The sequence below is a fragment of the Pristiophorus japonicus genome, chromosome 17 (assembly GCF_044704955.1).
Source record: "Pristiophorus japonicus isolate sPriJap1 chromosome 17, sPriJap1.hap1, whole genome shotgun sequence".
NCBI lineage: Eukaryota > Metazoa > Chordata > Chondrichthyes > Pristiophoridae > Pristiophorus > Pristiophorus japonicus.
This window is the reverse complement of record NC_091993.1, coordinates 35,854,094-35,875,608: the sequence shown is the minus strand read 5'-3', so window position 1 is coordinate 35,875,608 and position 21,515 is coordinate 35,854,094. Positions and strand designations below refer to the sequence as shown.

Here is a 21,515-nt window from a genome sequence, read left to right as displayed (position 1 = left end):
CCATTGGTGGCCGTGCCTTCAGCTGCCTGGGTCCCAAGCTCTGGAACTCCCTCCCTAAACCTTTCTGCCTCTCGACACCTCTTCCCTCCTTTAAGACGCTCCTTAAAACCTACCTCTTTGACCAAGCTTTTGGTCACCTGCGCTAATTTCTCCTTATGTGGCTAGGTGTCATTTATTGTATTATAACACTGCTGTGAAGTGCCTTGGGACATTTCACTGCATTAAAGGTGCTACATAAGTACAATTTATTGTTGTTGTTTGGAAGATTATATGGAATGAATCTTCTAAAATTGATCTTACCCAGAAAATTTGGCATGTAGTGAATAGAAATGGTTTTATAAGCAAATGTTTAGATCTTAAGTTTAATTGGACTTCTTAGAGCTGCTGAGAGATTATATCGGTTCATCAATACATCACAGCAAACAAAATAGCCTATTCTTACCATTCGCATTTTATGTTAGTGCATGAGGAGGAATGCAAATTACTGTCAGGGTTCCCCTCAGGATCCTTGTTTATACAGTAATTTCCCCATCTCATTTAAAATTTACTCTCCATTTTAAGTCCGTGTTTTCAAGTGGTTTACGAAATAACACTGTCCTCCCACATTCTACCCTATGTAAACTCGAGGTGATCCAAAACTCGGCTGCCTGTGTCCTAACTCGCACCACGTCCCGCTCACCCATCACCCCTGTGCTCGCCGACCTACATTAGCTCCTGGTTAAGCAACGCTGCGATTTCAAAATTCTCATCCTTGTTTTCAAATCCCTCCATGACTTCGCCCCTCCCTATCTCTGTAATCTCCTCCAGCTCCTCAACCCCTCCGAGATGTCTGCGCTCCTCTAATTCTGCCTTCTTGAGCATCCCTGATTATAATCGCTCAACCATTGGAGGCCGTGCCTTCTGTTGCCTGGGCCCTAAGCTCTGGAATTCCCTCCCTAAACCCTTCCGCCTCTCTACCTCTCTTTCCTCCTTTAAGACGCTCCTTAAAACATACCTCCGTCACCTGCGCTAATTTCTCCTTGTGTGGCTCGGTGTCAAATTTTTTATCACATAATACTCCTCTGAAGCGCATTGGGACATTTCACTATGTTAAAGGCGCTATATAAATACAAGTTGTCTCCTGAACCAGCATTTTGTAGAGCTTCCCTATCCTGAATTGTACCATTGGAGGTATTTTGATGAGAGCGCAACATGCTGTGTCTTTACTTTTCCTTCCTTCCTTCTCCACCGTTGCTCTGTTTCTTTCTCAATCCTTACATCGCATTAGTTACAGAGATAGTCTGTTGGTCCTGTCGTTCAGCAAGGTCCCAGATGTCCTATCGCCCTTACTCTGCCATTATCAGCCCTACTTACAGAGGATTACATAGGATTGTATCGTATATACGGCATAGAAACAGGCCATTTGGCCCAACCAACCAGCGTTTATGCTCCACTCGAGCCTCCTCCCGTCTTGCTTCATCTAAATCTATCAGCATAACTCTCTATTCCCTTCTCCCTCATATGCTTGTCCAGCCTCCCTGTAAATGGAACTATACTATTTGCCAAATGTAACCAACCACACCCTGTGGTGGCAAGTTCCACATTCTCACCACTCTTTGGGTAAAGAAGTTTCTTCTGAATTCCCTATTGGATTTCATGGTGAAAAACCGCTGTGAACCTGACATAATTCGAACCCGCAACTTCCGATCCGGAGTCAGACCCGCTAGCGTTACGCCGCAAGGTCCACTTCCAGCAAGTTACAGGGCAAAACATTTTGAGCTGAAGGGTGAGGTACAAAGTCTAATGAGATGCCCCGCTCCAGGAAATGCCGGTCCATTATTTACCGGGAAGTTTTTGCATATTCTTGCTGGATCTCTGTGATGTTCCTCGTGGTAAGTCAGAGGATGCAGTATTTTATGCATTAAAGGTGGAGAGGTTTGTAATGTATTTGCTTCATGGGTTCTTTGCTTAAGAATTCATAGCAACACATTGCTATTAAGAATTGTTGGTTTTTTAGCAAAAGGTTTAACAATCACACTACACATTACCAGTTCATCCACCAGACTCACAACCACCTGCCTTATTGTGGATCCCCCAAACCCAACTGGCTGGGGTTTTATTGAGTCTTGTGAACATCACGTGAATGGCTAAGCCACTCCCAATTCAACAACTCTACCAACCTGTGAGCATACTCACCGGTGCATACATTACAAGGTTTAAGGAGGGAATTCGAGTGATTAGAGCCTAGACAACTGCCGCCAATGGGGTGAGGATACTTGTGGTCACCTCGCGACAAATCCAAGCAAAATGTACGGAGCAGCATCAGCCTCTGTACATTGCTTTCTTTGACCTTGCAAAGGCCTTCCACTCTGTGAAAGATTATGGAGTGTCCTCAAATTCAGCTGTCCTCAAAAATTTGACACCATCCTCCGCCTGCTTCACAATGACATGCAAGCCGTGATCCTTACCAACGGATCCACCAAAGACCCAATACAAGTGCAGACCAGGGTCAAACAAGGCTGTGTCATCGCACCAATGCTCTTCTCAATCTTCCTCGCTGCAATGCTTCATCTCACCTTTAACAAACGTCCCGCTGGACTGGAGTTAATATACAGGACAAGCGGGAAATTGCTCAACCTCCGATGACTCCAGTCCAGATCCAAGGTTATTCCAACCTTTGTCATTGAATTACAATATGCAGAGGATGCTTTCGTTTGTGCTCACTCGGAGTCTGAACACCAAATCATCGTTGACACCATAACTGAATCGTACATCTGGGCCTTACATTAAACATCAGCAAGACAAAGGTTCTCTCCCAACCTGCCCCCGCCACAAAGTAATGCTCCCCGATTATCAAGATCCACGATGAGACCTTGAACAATGTGGACCACTTCCCATACCTTGGGAACCTACTATCAGCAAGGACAGACATCGATGACGAAGTCCAACACCGCCTTCAGTGTGCCAGTGCAGCCTTCGACCACCTGAGGAAAAGAGTGTTCAAAGACCAGGGTCTCAAACCCAGCACTAAGCTCATGGTCTACAGAGCAGTAGCGATACCCGCCCTCCTATATGATTCAGAGCCATGGACTATGTATAGTAGGCACCGCAAAGCACTGGAGAAGTACCACCAACACTGCCCCTGCAAAATCCTGCAAATTCATTGTCAGGATAGGCGCACCAATGTTAGCGTTCTCTCTCAGGCCAACATCCCCTGCATCGAGGCATTGACCACTCTCGACCAGCTCCGGTGGACGGACCACATTGTCTGCATGCCCGACACTAGACTCCCGAAATAAACACTCCACTTCGAACTATGTCACGGCAAGCGAGCCCCAGGAGGGCAGAGAAAATGCTTCAAGGACACCCTCAAAGCCTCCTTGAAAAAATGTAACTTTCCCACTGACTCCTGGGCATCCCTGGCCCAAGACCACTCAAAGTGGAGGAGAAGCATCCGAGAAGGCGCTGAACACTTCGAGTCTCTTCGCCAGGAGCACGCGGAAGCCAAGTACAAACAGCGGAAGGAGGGTACGACAAATCAAGCACCCCACCCACCCGTCCCTCCAACCACAGTCTGACAGAGACCGTAGATCCCGCATTGGTCTCATCAGTCACCTTAGAACTCATTTTAGTGTGGAAGCAAGTCATCCTCGACCCCGCCAAGGATGGTGGAGCCTCCCTGATAAAATGCAACATCCCCACCAACACCTGGGAGTCCCTGGCCAAAGGCCGCCCTAAGAGGAGGAAGTGCATCCGGGAGGGCGCTGAGCACCTCGAGTCTCGTCGCCGAGAGCATGCAGAAACCAAGCGCAGACAGTGGAAGGAGCGTGCGGCAAACCAGCCCCACCCACCCTTTCCCTCAACCACTGTCTGTCCCACCTGTGACAGAGACTGTAATTCCCGCGTTGGACTGTTCAGTCACCTGAGAACTCACTTTTAGAGTGCAAGCAAGTCGTCCTCGATTTCGAGAGACTGCCTATGATGATGATGGTGGAGCGAGGATAATTTAGGTAGAGGAGTAAAGCCCGTGATGGTGGGGTAAGGATAATTGGGATACAGCAGTAAAGCTTGGGATGGTGGGATGTGTGCAGTTGGGATACAGTAGTAAGGCCTCTGAGCTTGACGGAAGATATTACTTTGAGATGAACTTGAGTTTAGGCCTCAGATGGTGTGGTAAGAGTGGGGTGGTTGCTGAAAAGCAGAAAGTGAGGGAGAAATTAAGATGAATACGTCTGATTCCCCCTCTCCCAGTGCTGCCTGGGAGCAATTAGTGCAGAACGCTCCACTCAGCCGACATCCCCAGAGGCGGCATTTCCTCTGGGAACTCATTATAGTGAAGCAAATGGACACCAGGTGTGCATTCCATTGCAGGCCAGACAGACAGAAGAGAATGTTGGGGCGAAGCTTGGCCTTAACGTAATGCATTTTGGTAGGAAGAACGAAGAGCGGCGATATAAACTAATGGGTACAATTCTAAAGGGGGTACACTTGAGGGTATATGTCCACAAATTATTGAAGGTTGCAAGGCAGGTTGAGAAAGCGGTTAAAAAAGCAGATGGGATCCTTGGCTTCATAAATAGAGGCATAGAGTACAAAAACAAGGCAGTTGTGATGAACCTTCATAAACACTGGTCCGGCCTCAACTGGAGTATCGCATGCAATTCTGGGCACCGCACTTTAGGAAGGATGTGAAGGCCTTAGAGAGGGTGAAGAAAGGATTTCCAAGAATGATTCCAGGGCTGAGGGACTTCAGTTAGGTGGACAGACTGGAGAAGCTGAGGTTGTTCTCCTTAGAGCACAGAAGGTTGAGAGGAGGTTTGATAGAGGTGCTCAAAGTCATGAGGGGTCTGGACAGAGTAGGTAGAGAGAAAGGCCCTGAATTTGCGGTCGGAGGCATCTCACGGGGAAATGTCTCTGATCCGCAAATAAAATGCCCGCATACCTGGTGGTCCAGGGGGTATGGAGCTGGTGGTCCAGGGGGTATGGAGCTGGTGGTCCAGGGGGTATGGAGATCTGCAGTCCTGGGCCTCTCTGGGTACCCGTGGGGAGAGGCCCACGAATCCCGGGGACACACGCGGTTCGCAAGCACCCCTGGGATCACGTGGGTCGGCCCAGCGAATTAAAGACGGGAATCCCCATTCATATTTGCAGACGAGTGCACAGGTCCTTGCAGATGAGTGTGCAGTCGCGTGCGTGCACAGCCGAGAGGGAACTTTGCCCCGAAGTAACGCGGGTCTTTCTGCTCTCTGCTCGCTGCATGCCCTGATATGATGAGCGTTAGTTATAATATTTACCAGCCATGGTTAAAGGGTTGAACCGGGAGGTTCTTGTGGCAGGTCTCTGAGGATGTGGCTGCTTCATTGTGAATTATCCGCAATACGCGGCCGAACTCTGAGGATACTCGATGAGTAAAGCTGCACGTTGTTGCGGGCATGCAAACGCAGAAGTGCAAGGCGGGGAGCAGGCCGATGTGAAACTAATTTGCTGCACGGACTGTGCCGGTCTCAGCAGTGGAAGAATGTGCTGTAACAGTCCAAGCCGCCTTTCACCCTTCTGTGATTATTAAAGCAGTCTTTGTGTCAGAGAAAATTATTTTATTTATGTTGATTCATTCTTGAGATGTGGGTGTCACTGGTACAACCAGCATTTATTGCCCATCACCTCGTTACCCTTGAACCGCTGCAGTCCGTGTGGTGAAGGTGCTCCCACAGTGCTATTAGGGAGGGAGTTCCAAGATTTTGACCCAGCGACGATGAGGGAACGGCGATATATTTTCAAGTCAGGATGGTGTGTGACTGGGAGGGGAACGTGGAGGTGGTGGTGTTCCCATGCGCCTGCTGCCCTTGTCCTTCTAGGCGGTAGAGGTCGCGGGTTTGGGAGGTGCTGCCGAAGAAGCCTTGGCGAGTTGCTGCAGTGCATCTTGTAGATGGTACACACTGCAGCCACGGTGCGCCGGTGGTGGAGGGAGTGAGTGTTGAAGGTGGTGGATGGGGGGCCGATCAAGCGGGCTGCTTTGTCCTGGATGGTGTCGAGCCTCTTGAGTGTTGTTGGAGCTGCACTCATCCAGGCAAGTGGAGAGTATTCCATCACACTCCTGACTTGTGACTTGTAGATGGTGGAAAGGCTTTGGGGAGTCAGGAGGTGAGACACTGGTCACAGAATACCCTGGTCAGCTTCAGAAAAGCTTGGTTGTCTTGACACTATTGCTGGGTCTGTATTTTCCAGTCTTTACCACCAGCGCACATTGTCACAGTCATTAGTTTAGATCAAGACGATCTTTATTGGGTAAGACAGCAAAGCATTTTCATGAGCATTTTCTGCTGGAGGTAAGCTACAATGCTTCATATCAGAGCATGCTGTGTTCATGGTTGAACAATACTGAGCTATGCATAACTGCCTGAAGTGTCAAACACGTGAGCGTCCAAAAATAGCCCACCAACTCTTTCTGCGGGACTCTCACAGTTCATTAACATTTATTTAAAACCCAGAATCAAAATACTAATCATGGCCATTAAACTCTAAACATCCAGCCAGGGCTGTTGTACTTCTAAAGCAATCACTGTTCTAAAACAAGTTCTCAAAGTTACCATGTTACTAATTGTATCTTTTCAAAACGTTAAATGTCCCTATTTTTACATTGATTAATTTATTACGCTCAGCCTCAGTTCCTGGTTGGATGAACCACGTTGACAAATGCTGGAGATTATTAACTCAGGTTGCATTAGGGGCAACATCTGAAACCAGCTGCAATGGATCCCCTCTCCTCTCAATCTAACACAAAAACAGCTTTTTCTATCGGCCTTCGAGCACATAAAGCCCAAACAAGCCATTAAACTACTGTTTATAATGGGCACCGTGTTGTAGTGCTACCATCTGGTGGCCATCTCAGTGTAGTACGATAAAGGGTCTTCATCCTCCTCCAGAACCTCCTCAGGAAGGGTAAATTAAGCCAGTGTCTGACCAAAGACACACATTGTATGACGGTGTACACCTATTGATATTTATTCATTAAATGGTCCAGAATTTGCTGCCATAAATCGTTGAGTTTAATGGCGCTCAGCTTTATGAATGCATAGATTGTCCAGCAAGTTGTGGCAAGAAACATGAATTGGGAATCATTAGGAGTTGCTGGAGGATATGTACCACTCCACCGTTAGCTTTGTGAAAGCAACAGCTCGCTCTCAACTTTGAATATCATGAAGTTTGTTGCATTTGCACATTAATTACCCATTAAACTCATCCCAGACAATTCAAGTTGGCACTTACCAGCGTAAGTACCTTGTTAATGAGGAGATTGATGTTCCGGCCCAGAACGGGAGCAATTGAAACTGTGGCATCTCATTCCAGAGGCAGTAAATTGTTTTTTTTAGAGATTTAAAAAAAAATCAAAATTCTTACTATTCTCTTCTGTTTTTTTCTCTTTTTTTTAATCCAATCTTTCTTTCCCTCTTTAATTCTCGTTCTGTGCCTGGTTTGACTCTAATTCACCTTACTTCCTTCTCCGCCCTGGCTCTGCTTATTTCTCAGTCCTTAAATCTCATTGGTCAAGGAGATAGACTGTTGGTCCCGTTGTTCAGCAAGGTCCCAGGTGCCCCTTTGCCCTCGCCGAGCTGTTACCAGCTCGCACTTCCAGCAAGCTACGTGCAAAAAGCTTTCGAGCTGAAGGGTGAGGGACAAAGTCTATCTGTTGAGATGTCCCGCTCCAGGAAATGCTGGGCCATTATTTACAATGGTGACTGTATTATAGTGCCGCCATCTGGTGGCCATCGACATGTAGTACAATAAAGATTCTTCATCGTTGGCAAGCCCCTAAATAAGAGTAAATTAAACCAGTGTCTGATCAAATCACTAGTGAGACACACGGACACTTTGTACACCTACTGATATTTATCATCATCATCATAGGCAGTCCCTCGGAACCGAGGAAGACTTGCTTCCACTCTTAGCATGAGTTCTTAGGTGGCTGTACAGTCCAATACGAGAGCCACAGACTCAATCACAGGTGGGGCAGATAGTCGTTGAGGGAAGGGGTGGGTGGGACAGGTTTGCCGCACGCTCTCCTCTGCCTGCGCTTGATTTCTGCATGCTCTCGGCGATGAGACTCGAGGAGCTCAGCGCCCTCCCGGATGCACTTCCTCCACTTAGGACAGTCTTTAGCCAGGGACTCCCAAGTGTCGGTGGGGATGTTGCACTTTATCAGGGAAGCTTTGAGGGTGTCCTTGTAACGTTTCCTCTGCCCACCTTTGGCGTGTTTGCCATGCATGTGCCTCAGATTGCTGAAGCCTGTGTCTGAATCCACTGTCAATAAAGGGGCCATGCAGGCTCACGGTCAGCATCAAAACCGTACTCGGCAAATGTTGTGGTCTCGATTTGCACGGATCTCTGCAGATTCAAAATGGTTTGTTTTTTGCAATTTTTAACATATAATTTTCAAATATTTAAATAAACAAAGGTACAGTTAACTATGCCATGAAAGGAACATTACAAAATCTCACATAAACAGCAGAAAGTTTTTAACATTGTGACATAGGATCAGGAGGAGGTCATTGAGCCCCCAAGCCTGTTCATAGACTCATAGAATGGTGACCACACAGAAGGAGGCCATTCGGCCCGTCGAGCCTGTGCCGGCTCTCTGCAAGAGCACTTCAACTAGTCCCACTCCCCGCCCTTTCCCCATAGCCCTGTAAATTTATTTTCCTTCAGGTACTTATCCAATTTTCTTTTGAAAGCCGCGATTGAGTCTACCTCCATCACCCTCTCAGGCAGTGCATTCCAGATCCTAACCACTCGCTGCGTAAAAAGGTTTTCCCTCATGTCGCCTTTAGTTCTTCTGCCATTCGTCTTAAATCTGTGTCCTCTGGTTCTCAACCCTTCAGCCAATGAGAACAGTTTCTCTCTATCTACTCTGTCCAGACCCCTCATGATTTTGAACACCTCTATCAAATCTCCTCTCAACCTTCTTTGCTCTAAGGAGAACAACCCCAGCTTCTCCAGTCTATCCACGTAACTGAAGTCCCTCATCCCTGGAATCATTCTCGTAAATCTTTTCTGCACCCTCTCTAAGGCCTTCACATCCTTCCTAAAGTGCGGTGCCCAGAATTGGACACAATACTCCAATTGAAGCCAAACCAGTGTTTTATAAAGGTTCATTATAACTTCCTTGCTTTTGTACTCTATGCCTCTATTTATGAAGCCTAGGATTCCATAAGCTTTTTAACTGGTTTCTCAACCGGCCCTGCCATGTTCAATGATTTGTGCACATATACCCCCAGGTCTCTCTGTTCATGAATTGTACCCTTTAGTTTATATTGTCTCTCCTCATTCTTCTTACCAAAAGGTGTCACTTTGCACTTTTCCACATTAAATTTCATCTAACACATGTCCGCTCATTTCACCAGCCTATCTATGTCCTCTTGAAGTCTATCACTATCCTCCTCACTGTTCACTGTACTTTCAAGTTTTGTGTTGCCTGCAAATTTTGAAATTGTGCCCTATACACCCAAGTCCAAGTTATTAATATATATTAGGAAAAGCAGTGGTCCTAGTACCGACCCCGGGGGAACTCCACTGAATACCTTCTTCCAGTCCGATAAACAACTGTTCACCACTACTCCCTGTTTCCTGTCCATTAGCCAATTTTGTATCCATGCTGCCACTGTCCCTTTTATTCCTGTTCTGCCATTCAGTTAGTTCATGGCTGATCTCTACCTCAACTCCATTTGCCCACCTTTGTTCCCTCTTGATACCCTTACAAATAAAAATCTATCAATCTTAGTCTTGAAAATGTCAATTGTCCCAGCATCCACAGCCTTTTGGAAAGCGAGTCTCAGATTTCCACTGCCCTTTGTGTGAACAAGTGCTTCCTGACTTTAGTCATAAATGGCCTGGCTCTAATTATGAGATTGTGCCCTCCCAGCAGAGGAATTATTTTCTCCGTATCTACCCTATTCAACTCTTCATCATTTTAAAGACCTCGATCAGATCACCCCTCAACTTTCTAAATCCAAGGGAATCTAAGCCGAGTCTATGTAGCCTGTCCTCAAACCTTTTAAGCCCTGGTATAATTCTGGTGAATCTGCCTTGCACCCGCTCTGAGGCCAATATATCCTTTCTGATGAACCAAATGGCCTGTCTGAATTATAGTGACATCCTCACCTCCAACAACAAGTGCGAGGAGCTCATGGACTTATTTGTCTCTAAGATTGAAACCATCCTATCAGCTGCCTCTGACACTGCCCTACCTTCCCCTAGCCCACCGGGCCAAACTTTCTCCAAGGTTCCCTCCTGCCCTAGCCCGGACCTCACATCTTTCTCCACTTTCTCTCCGATCTCCCCTTATGACCTTTCTGAGCACACCTTATCCATGAGACCCACTTCCTGCTCCCTTGACTCTATTCCCACCAAACTGCTGACCACCCAACTTCTTTTTCTAGCTCCCATGTTAGCTGACATTATTAACGGTTCTCTCTCCTCAGGTACTGTCCCACTCTCCCTCAAATCTGCTGTCATCGCCCCTCTCCTCAAAAAACTAACCCTTGACCTCTCCGTCCTTACAAACTACTGCCCCACCTCCAAACTCCCTTTCCTCTGCAAAGTTCTTGCATGTGTTTATTTTTCCCGCAACTCCATGTTTGAATCCCTCCAATCAGGTTTCCGCCCCTGCCACAGTACCGAAACGGCTCTCATCAAAGTCACAAATGACATCTTTTGTGACTGTGACAAAGGAAAATTACCCCTCCTCGCCCTTCTTGACCTGTCTGCAGCCTTTGACACGGTTGACCACTCCATCCTTCTCCAATGCCTCTCCACCGTTGTCCAGTTGGGTGGGACGGCACTCGCCTGGTTCCATTCTTACCTATCAGTCATAGCCAGAGAATCACCTGCAATGGCTTCTCTTCGTGCTCCCGCATCGTTAGCTCTGATGTCCCCCAAGGATCTATCCTTGGCCCCCTCCTGTTTCTCATCTACATGCTGTCCCTTGGTGACATCATCCGAAAACACAGCATCAGTTTCCACATGTATGCTGACGACACCCAGCTCCACCTCACCATCACTTCTCTCGACCCCTCCACAGGCTCTAAGTTGTCAGACTGCTTGTCAGGCGTCCAGTTTTGGATGAGTAAAAATGTTCTCCAATTAAATATTGGGAAGACCGAAGCCCTTGTTTTCGGACCCTGCCACAAACTCCGTTCCTTAGCCACTGACTCCATTCCTCTCCCCAACTTCTGTCTGAGGCTGAAACACACTGTTCAAAACTTTGGTGTTATATTTGACCCCGAGATGAGCTTCCGGCCACATATCCGCATCATCACTAAGACTGCCTATTCCCACCTCCGTAACATCGCCCGTCTCCGCCCCTGCCTCAGCTCATCTGCTGCTGAAACCCTCATCCATGCCTTTGTTACCCCTGGACTTGACTATTCCAACGCACTCCTGGCTGGCTTCCCACGTTCTACCCTACGTCAACTTGAGGTCATCCAAAACTCGGCTGCCCGTGACCTAACTCGCACCAAGTTCCGCTCACCCATCACCCCTGTGCTCGCTGACCTACATTGGCTCTCAGTTAAGCCACAATTTCAAAATTCTTATCCTTGTTTTCAAATCCCTCCATGACCTCACCCCTCCCTATCTCTGTAATCTCCCCCAGCCCCACAACCCCCCGAGATATCTACACTCCTCTAATTCTGCCCTCCTGAGCATCCCTGATTATAATCGCTCCACCATCGGTGGCCGTGCCTTTTGTTGCCTAGGTCCCAAGCTCTGGAACTCCCTGCCTAAACCTCTCATATCTCTACCTCTCTTTCCTCCTTCAAGACGCTCCTTAAAACCTGCCTCTTTGACCGAGCTTTGATCTGCCCTAATTCCTCCTTATATGGCTCGATCTCAATTTATTTTGTCTCATAATACTCTTGTGCAGTGCCTTGGGACGTTTTACTACGTTAAAGGTGCTATATAAATACAAGTTGTTGATCACGGATGGTCTGAACTTGGGTATGTTTGAAGAAGAGCGTGGTAAATGGACTCATCCGAGGGAAAAGCTGTGTGATTAAAACAGGATTCTACAAGTAGCCAGAAAGGCCCGGTTGTTAATCTGTTTTGAGTTTGTCAAGCGATTCAACTCGATCCAACTAACTAAACACCCTCCACCACCAGTTTTACTTTGTTTTGGTATTATGGGGTCGAATTTCCATGAGGATCCTTCGGATTGTCCGACATAGTTTGCCGGAAGATCTGCGGAAACCTTAGAGAAACGGCATAAACCGTTTAGACTATTTTCCTGGGCAGAATGCCAGTACTGAAGAGGCGCTCTCAGTCTTTTGGCGGTGGTATCCAAACATTAGCCAGACTAGGGATGCTCTATTTTCCCAAGGTGTTGGTTAACCCTGTTAAGCAGTAGCAGGGTAGATGCCAGTATCATCGCTGTATTGGCACAGCTTGGATGGCAAGGAGGAGCGTTGAGAGCAGTTAGTTTTGGTGCGCAGGTCTTCAACACTACAACTGAGATGTTGTCAGGACCTGGACACTTAGTCACTTCTCAATGTCATGTGGAATGAACTCCTTTAGCTGGATATTCGCGCCCACGATGGTGGAGACTTCCGGAGGGCACTGAATGGGATTGCCCACACGGCAATTTTGGGTGAAGGTGCTTGCAAACAATTCAGCCTTATCTCTTGCTGGGGTGCTGGGGTTAATGCCTGTCGTGGAGGGGGATGTTTATGGAGCCTCCTCCTGCTTTTAGCTGCCCGATTGTTCGCCATCATTCTTGATTGGCCATGGCAGGACTACAGATCTTTGCTCTGATTGGTTGGTTGTTGGGCAGCTTAGCTCTGTCTATAGCCTGTTGCTTTTGGTCATCAGCATGCAAGTCGCCCTGCCCTATGTTGCTGGAACCCCAATGATCAATCGAATCAATCTTATGCTTAAAATGTGACGTTTAGTAGATGATGTTGCTGTTTCACATTGTGGAGAGCACCTTACCTTGGAGCTTCTCCAGATGAAAGTTACAACTGTACCTTTGGCGGAAGATCGTTGATGCATCTATCCGGGGTTCCCACGGTGACGAATAAGGAGAACCCTCACATCTAACCCCACCTTGATCATTTTCTTTTATTTGAACCGCCGACATTGTGTTTTCCAGAAATCTGCAAAGCAGTTGCGGAAATCCTCCGATCAGGAAGGCAATGACGAAGGTGATAAGGACATCAAGGAGGAGGAAAATAAGAGTGGTTCGGAAGCGGGAGAGGCAGACGGCGATACAAAAAATGCTGCCGAGCATCAGAAAACGAATGAAGAGGTAAAAGAGTTCAGTCTCCTGGAGGTCGATTGCTTTTAGAGAATCCTGGCGAGGCAGCTCCCTGAGATTTTCCTGAGTTGGTCGCAGGTTTGCTGGTGATGCGAGAGGTCGGGGGTTAAGGGGATGGGTAAAGGCTTGACACCGTCAACTGTATGGGGCAGGCTTTGCGGGCCTGGGGGGTCACCCTCATAAAACCATGGGGCCCGAACTTGGTCTCAGCCAAGGCCCGCCCAAGTGCCGCCCAAAGGACCGCCAATGGCCGCCGAGAGACCGGGCGGTACTTTCCCAGGAAGATGGCAGTACGCTTGGTCTGTTGACGGCGGGAAGGGAGTACTGCCGGGAACGCCTGCTGCCGGCAGCTGGCATTCCAGATCATATGGCTTATACCGTCAATCTGGGCAGCATCGGGCAGGAGCTCCCAATCTTGGCGACAAATGCGATCCTCGCCAAAGTGCCGCCGAGGATTGAGTCGGACCCATGGAGGGAGGGAACACTGAAAAATAAAAATCCTCACCACAATAAAAAGCACTGCAACACCTTCGGGGGACCCCTAGCTCACAAATCGCTGAAAAGAAAACAAATAAAAGATGTTCGCAAACCATTTTTTGGCAGGACTTCTTACTTACTGTCGGGGTTAGACCAGCCTCCATGCAGCGGCCCTTCCCCCTTCTGCTGCCGGCTCCCACCCGCACCAATATGGCAGCTCAGCGGGTGGGAGGTCTCTGACGCGATTTGGCCATCAGCGGGCGGTTCCCAGCGGTGCTCCCCTCCCGCTGGCAATAGACCACGAGGCATCTGTCACCAAGGGGAAACCAGCGAAAAAGCTCGGCGGCAGTGGGCGGCAAAGCCACCAATATCGGGGCCCATGGAATTTTAAAGCTCAGAAGGAGGCCATTCCACCAACGTGCCTGTGCCGGCTCTTTGAAATTAATCCCCAAGCACCCACCCGCTCTTTCCCCACAGCCCAGCAAAGTTTCCTTTTCAAGTATACATCGAATTCTCTTTGAAAGTTATTATTGAATCTGCTTCCACCACCCTTTCAGGCAGTGCATTATAGATCATAACAACTTGTGATCATAACATATGATCTTTTTATGTTTGCTACCTCATAACTAACCCATTCCTCTTATAGCTATTGAAAGCCTCAATCACCAAAATAATATTCCCAGCAAAGTAACACATCACAATTTAAATCTGTTTTATTTCCAACATTAAACTTGTAAAGTATCCTGAATTAATTTTATGAAGGCTTTTCTTTGATATGCACACTCCGCACTGTCACAACGAAGGTTCCCTTCTCAATGGACTATGTCAGGTCATTGAAGACCGAATCAACATTTTAAATGCAGTAAGGATCATCAGCCCGAGTCTCTCTGTGATCTTATTGATCAGCTCCATCCCAAACTTAGCCTGCTGGAACCTAACATATCCTGACATATTCCTTAGACGTAGGCGCTTGTTGGTGTCTCCTTCACTTTGCCCTACGTTAGGAACGTTCTTAAGATCTGGAAGATAGGAATTGCTGTACAAAAACAGACCAAGATCCGTCTAGTTTTCCTTCTACCAGTCCCGGTAATCGCACAATGATTGAATTGTTGACTTATCATGGCAATCATTCTCTGTCTGCTAGTTTATGTACAAGGTTATTATTTGTACAACTGGCTGGGGAGTCTAGAACCAGGGGTCACAGTCTCAGAATAAGGGTTCGGCCATTTAGGACTGAGATGAAGAGAAACTTCTTCACTCAGAGGGTTGGTGAATCTTTGGAATTCTCTACCCCAGAGGGCTGTGGATACTCAGTCGTTGAGTATATTCAAGACAGAGATCGATAGATTTTTGGATATTAAGGGAATCAAGGGATTATAGGGACAGTGCAGGGAAGGTGGAGTTGAGGTAGAAGATCAGCCATCATCTCATTGGATAGTGGAGCAGGCTCAAGGGGCCGAATGGCCTACTCCTGATCCTTATTCTTCTGTTCTTAACATAATATGAATGTTTTGAACTTCTCAAGGATGCTCAGAAGACGCTGAAGAGGGCCGGAAAAGGGTGGGTTTTCAGGATGCATGGGGGCTTTAGTTGAAAATCCTCTTAAAGGAACCGATGTACTTCTGGTTTATTTTCTGATTACACTTTTTACCCTCTGCATAGAATGTACGTGACGAGAAAACAGCTCTGATGTAAGCCTCATCTATGAATATAATTAGATTTGAGGTTTGTTTTAGCAGAAATCCAGACATTAACCCCAATCCTGAGCACCAGAGCACTGGGGTCCCTTGGGACTTCAGGGGATGCGTTCCCTGGTGGCAGAACATGGGAGTGCATGCTTTACAGATACACAACATCACTCCCCCCGCCCCCCCAAAGTCAAAGTGAAAACTATTTACAAGGTGAGGCGGTCGGGAGCCTTTTTTTCCCTGGTGGACCGCCTCGGTACAAATGTCTGTTCTGGTGTGTTGGCTGTGCCCTCGTTGGGCTGGCGTGTTGTTGGCCCTGCAGGGCTGCTGGGTGAGCCTGGCCTTGCTGGGCTGTTGGGCGTGATGGGTTCGATTTCCTGGTCCGGGGTGGTGTCGTTGATCCTTTGGATGTTGTTGTGGGCTCAAAAAAGGTGGTGTCTACTGTGGGTTGTTCAGGGCAGTCTGTGAACCGCAGCCTCGTTTGGTCCAGGTGCTTTCTGCAAATTTGTCCATTGTCTAGTTTGACTACAAACACCCTACTCCCTTCTTTAGCTATCACCGTGCCCGCGATCCACTTGGGACCATGTCCATAGTATAGCACATACACAGGGTCATTCAGATCAATTTCCCGTGACACAGTGGCTTGACCATCGTTTACATTTTGTTGCTGCCGCCTGCTCTCTACCTGATCATGCAGGTTGGGGTGAACCATCGAAAGTCTGGTTTTAAGTGCCCTTTTCATGAGTAGCTCAGCCGGGGGCACCCCTGTGAGTGACTGGGGTCTTGTGCGGTAGCTGAGCAGTACTCAGGACAGGTGGGTTTGGAGTGAGCCTTCTGTGACTCGTTTAAGGCTTTTGATGGTTTGTACTGCCCGCTCTGTCTGCCCATTAGAGGCTGGTTTAAACGGGGCCGAGGTGACATAGAAACATAGACAATAGGTACAGGAGTAGGCTATTCGGCCCTTCGAGCCTGCACCGCCATTCAATGAGTTCATGGCTGATCCAATTGTGGGTCATGAATTCTTTAAATTCGGCACTGGTGAAACATGGCCCATTGTCACTGACCAGTATGTCAGGCAGGCCATGGGTGGCAAACATGGCCCTCAGGCTTTCAGTGGTGGCGGTGGCGGTGCTTCCCGACATTATTTCACATTCAATCCATTTTGAAAAAGCATTAATCACCACCAGGAACATTTTACCGATAAACGGGCCCGCATGGTCGACATGGATCCTCGACCATGGTCTGGAGGGCCAGGACAACAAACTTAGTGGTGCCTCTCTGGGCGCGTTGCTTAACTGAGCACATACGCTGCATTGCCGTACACAGGACTCTAAGTCAGAGTTGATACCGGGCCACCACACGTGGGATCTGGCTATCGCTTTCATCGTTACTATACCCGGGTGTGTGCTGTGGAGATCCGAGATGAATGTCTCCCTGCCCTTTTTGGGTAGCACAACGCGGTTACCCCACAACAGGCAGTCTGCCTGAATGGACAGCTCGTCCTTTCGCCGCTGGAACGGCTTGATTAGCTCTTGTATTTCAACGGGGATGCTGGCCCAGCTCCCATGCAGTACACAGATTTTTACTATGGACAGCAGAGGATCTTGGCTGGTCCAAGTCCGAATATGGCGGGCCATGACAGGTGATTTATCATTTTCAAACGCTTCCATGACCATCAACAAGTCTGCGGGCTGCGCCACCATCAACAAGTTTGCAGGCTGCGCCATTTCCACCCCCGTGGTGGCCAATGGTAGCCAACTGAGAACATCCGCACAGTTCTCAGTGCCTGGCCTGTGGCGGATGGTATAGTGAAATGCTGATAGCATGAGTGCCCATCTTTGTATGCAGGCTGAGGCATTAGTATTTATCCCTTGTTTTCAGCAAAAAGGGATATGAGGGGCTTGTGATCGGTTTCCAGCTCAAATTTGAGGCCAAACAGGTACTGATGCATTTTCTTTACCCCGAACACACACGCTAATGCCTCTTTCTCAATCATGCTGTTGGCCCACTCGGCCTTAGACAAGCTCCTGGAGGCATAGGCGACAGGTTGCAACTTCCCCGCAACGTTAGCTTGTTGTAATACACACCCGACTCCGTACGACAATGCATCACATGCTAGCACAAGTCTTTTACACGGGTTATACAATACAAGCAGCTTGTTGGAGCATAAAATGTTTCTGGCTTTCTCAAAAGCAATTAGTTGTTTTTTTCCCCATACCCAGTTCTCACCTTTACGCAATAACACATGTAGGGGCTCGAAGAGGGTGCTTAACCCCGGTAGGAAGTTACCAAAATAGTTGAGGAGTCCCATGACATTCTGTGGCCTGGGCGCGTTCCTGATAGCTCCCCAAAAACTCCACTTCTGTTGCCATAAAGATGCATTTCGACCTCTTCAGCCACAGCCCTACGCGATCCAGTCGCTGGAGGATCTCCTCCAGGTTTTGTAGGTGCTTGACGGTGTCCCGACCTGTGAGCAATATGTCGTCCTGAAAAACCACCGTGCGTGGTACCGACTTGAGTAGGCTCTCCATGTTTCTCTGGAAGATCGCTGCAGCCGACCGAATTCCAAATGGGCATCTGTTGTAGATGAACAGTCCCTTGTGTGTGTTAATGCAGGTGAGGCCCTTCGAAGACTCCTCCAGCTTCTGCGTCATGTAGGCCGACGTCAGGTCAAGCTTGGTGAACGTCTTGCCGCCTGCCAGCGTCGCAAATAGGTCGTCTGCCTTAGGTAGCAGGTATTGATCCTGTAGCGAGAAATAACTAATAGTTACTTTATAATCGCTGCAAATCCTGACCGTGCCATCACTTTTGAGTACTGGAACAATCGGGCTGGCCCACTCACTGAATTCCACTGGGTAGATGATGCCCTCGCGTTGCAGCCTGTCCAACTCGATTTCCACTCTCTCCCTCATCAGGTGAGGTACCGCTTGCGCCTTGTGGTGAATGGGTCGTGCCTTTGGGACCAAGTGGATCCGCACCTTCGCCCCGGAAAAGTTTCCAATGCCTGGCTCAAAAAGGGAAGGAAATTTGTTAAGAACCTGGGTACATGAGGCCTCATCAACATGTGATAGCGCTCAGATGTCATCCCAGTTCCAGCGATTTTTGCCCAGCCAGCTCCTCCCAAGCAGTGTGGGGCCATCGCCCAGGACAATCCAGAGTGGCAGTACGTGCACCATGCCCTCATAGGTGACCTTCACCATGGCGCTGCCCAGGACAGTGATGAGCTCTTTGGTGTACGTTCTCAGTTTCGTGTGGATGGGGCACAGGGCTGGTCTTAATGCCTTGTTGCACCTCAGTCTCTCAAACATCGTTTTACTCATATTGGATTGGCTAGTGCCAGTGTCCAGTTCCATGGCTACTGGTAAGCCATTCAATTTTACATTTAGTATTATAGGTGGACATTTCATCGAAAATGTGTGCACCCTGTGTACTTCAGCATCTGCCTCTCTCTGAGGCTCGAAATTGCTTTGATCTACCATGGACCGATCTTCCTCTGCCAGGTTGTGGTTAGCAGGTTTTGCAGAGCTTGCAGCTCGTCTGCAAGATCATTGGAGGTACCCCATTGTTCCACAGCTCTTGCAAACATACCCTTTGAAGCGGCATGAATAGGCTGAATGGAAGCCTCCACAACGCCAACAAGGTGTGAATTGCCTTGCATTCATCCTTTGTTACAGACTTTGAGTCATCTGGGTCACCTGAGGCCTGCTGGCAGTTGCAGACTCGTGGTTTCTGCCCTGTACATTTCTGCTTGCAAGCACAGTTCCAGTTAATTTATGAACATTGCTAGCACTTGTGTGCTGAGAGATTTGTTTGGTGTTATCACTGGTGGACATAAACGCCTGTGCTGTCGCAATGGCCTTACTGAGAGTCGGTGTCTCTACAGTCAAAGGATCTCGTAGGATGGTCTCGTGGCCAATGCCCAGTACAAAAAAGTCTCTGAGCATCTGCTCCAGGTTATCATCAAACTCACATTGTCCTGCAAGTCGCCTTAGGTCAGCGACATAGCTTGCCACTTCCTGACCTTCAGATCGCTGGCACATGTAGAACTGATACCTTGCCATCAGCACACTCTCCCTCGGGTTAAGATGCTCCCGAACCAGTGTACACAGCCCCTCATACGACTTATCTGTGGGTTTCACCGGAGCCAGAAGATTCTTCATGAGGCTGTAGGTCGGTGCCCCGCAGACTGTGAGGAGGACCGCTCTCCTTTTTGCAGCGCTTCCTTCTCCATCCAGCTCGTTGGCTACAAAGTACTGGTCTAGCCATTCGACATAGGCTTCCCAGTCCTCACCCTCTGAGAACTTCTCCAGGATGCCCACAGTTTGTTGCATCTTTGCGTTGGATTCGCATGCTCGTCGTCAGTTATTGTGTTCCTAACACAGATGAGACTGCACACAGGGAGGTTGAAGTAACAGTGACCTCAGTCTTTATTAAGACACTCCAGAGTGAGGAACAGGCCCTAGGGGCCGGCTTATATACAGTGTTCCCAAGGGATGCTGGGATCCATTGGAACCTCACGGGATGCGCTCCCTGGTGCCGGAACATGGGAGTACATGCTTTACAGATACACAACAGCCTGACTGACCAACATGTATATTCTTTAGAGTTTTATTCTACACCATGTTCTGTGATCTGTCTTTGAAGGGGAAAAATCTTACTCTGTTTGAAGTCCATTCTTCAAAGAAAAATTAGCCTTTATAGAATTTAGAACAGTGACATAATTGTGATGCATTTAACTCTTGGGGAATGTATTTTAATTTGGATTATTCCTGATAATTCAGAGTCAATATTTGGCCTAAATTTTGTTTTGAATTACCCAATAATGCAAATTAAGGTAATGGCACAATATGGTGCACAGAAAATGGAATTATCAGATAATTTGAACTAAGCAACTTTTAATTAAGCACAGATTGTGCTCCATCATTGGAAAGGTGTGTTTTTTTTTAAAGAAACACACTTATAAAACTTTCTTTAAGCAAAATAACTACTTTTAATTAAAAAAATGCTGGAAACACTCAGCAGGTCAGGTAGTATCTGTGGCGAGAGAAACAGAGTTAACGTTTCAGGTCGACAACCCTTCATCAGTCACCACCCTGAAACGTTAACTGTGTCTCTCTCTCCAGAGCTGCTGCCCGACCTGCTGAGTGCTTCCAGCATTTTCGGTTTATGTTTCAGATTTCCAGCATCCGCAGTATTTTGCTTATGTCGTAACTACTTTTAATTCTTCATTTCAGACTTCAATCAACTGAATTCTGGCCACTAAGCTTAGAGGGACCAGTTCCTGGCTGTCCAATATTGGATATTTTACATACAATCATTCCTTCTGCCACCGTCGACATCAGATTTGCAGTTTGTGCAGGCTTTTCATCATCATGCTGCTGATTATAGTTTGCCCACATGCCAGCCAGTAAAATCAAAAAGAAAATGCCTTTTATTTTATATTCTCCCTCTTTCGGAACGCTGTGCGCAGCATTTCCCCCACACCTTACAGTACTTCATTCTTATAATCGCCTTGCTCTTCTGTTAATGAGAAAGGATACAATATTTATTTTTGATGCTTGCTTAAATGTGATAATTAGACTTTCCTTCTTGTATTCAGCCCAGTTTTATTCTTCCCTGTGCCATCTGTTCTACAGGATTTTTTAAGCATTTATTTAGTATCTTTACACAAAAAATGTCTGTTCTACTGCTGTTCAGAAATGACTGTCTAGTAGAATAAAATTTATGGAATGCATGGATGTCGGTGTTACTTATTTTATAGCTGACTGGAAGGCTAGACACCTTGGGACAGATCTTGGCATGAAAGAATGAATGAGTTCTTCTCGGTCGCAAATCCAACTGACCATTGCTCCAATGGCGGTAAACATAAACAGCATGTATTTATATAGCGCCTTTAACGTAGTAAAATGTCCCAAGGCGCTTCACAGCAGTGTTACAAGATAAAACAGATAAATTTGACATCGAGCCACTAAAGAAGAAATTACGGCAGATGACCAAAAGCTTGGTCAAAGAGGTAGGTTTTCAGTGGCGTCTTAAAGGAAGAAAGAGAGGTAGAGAGGCGGAGAGGT

General features: G+C 47.5%; 1 protein-coding gene across 1 annotated transcript in view; it reads left to right on the top strand.

Moving 5' to 3' along the window:
- The window catches only part of LOC139228162 (hepatoma-derived growth factor-related protein 3-like), a 124,383-nt gene extending 103,198 nt beyond the window's left edge, over positions 1–21,185 (top strand). The window contains exons 5-6 of the mRNA XM_070859349.1: positions 13,118–13,273; positions 20,682–21,185. Coding sequence (XP_070715450.1) covers positions 13,118–13,273; positions 20,682–20,696 — 171 coding nt within the window. The 3' untranslated portion in view covers positions 20,697–21,185. The remainder of the gene's footprint in view (positions 1–13,117; positions 13,274–20,681) is intronic.
- Positions 21,186–21,515: the final 330 nt, after the last annotated feature.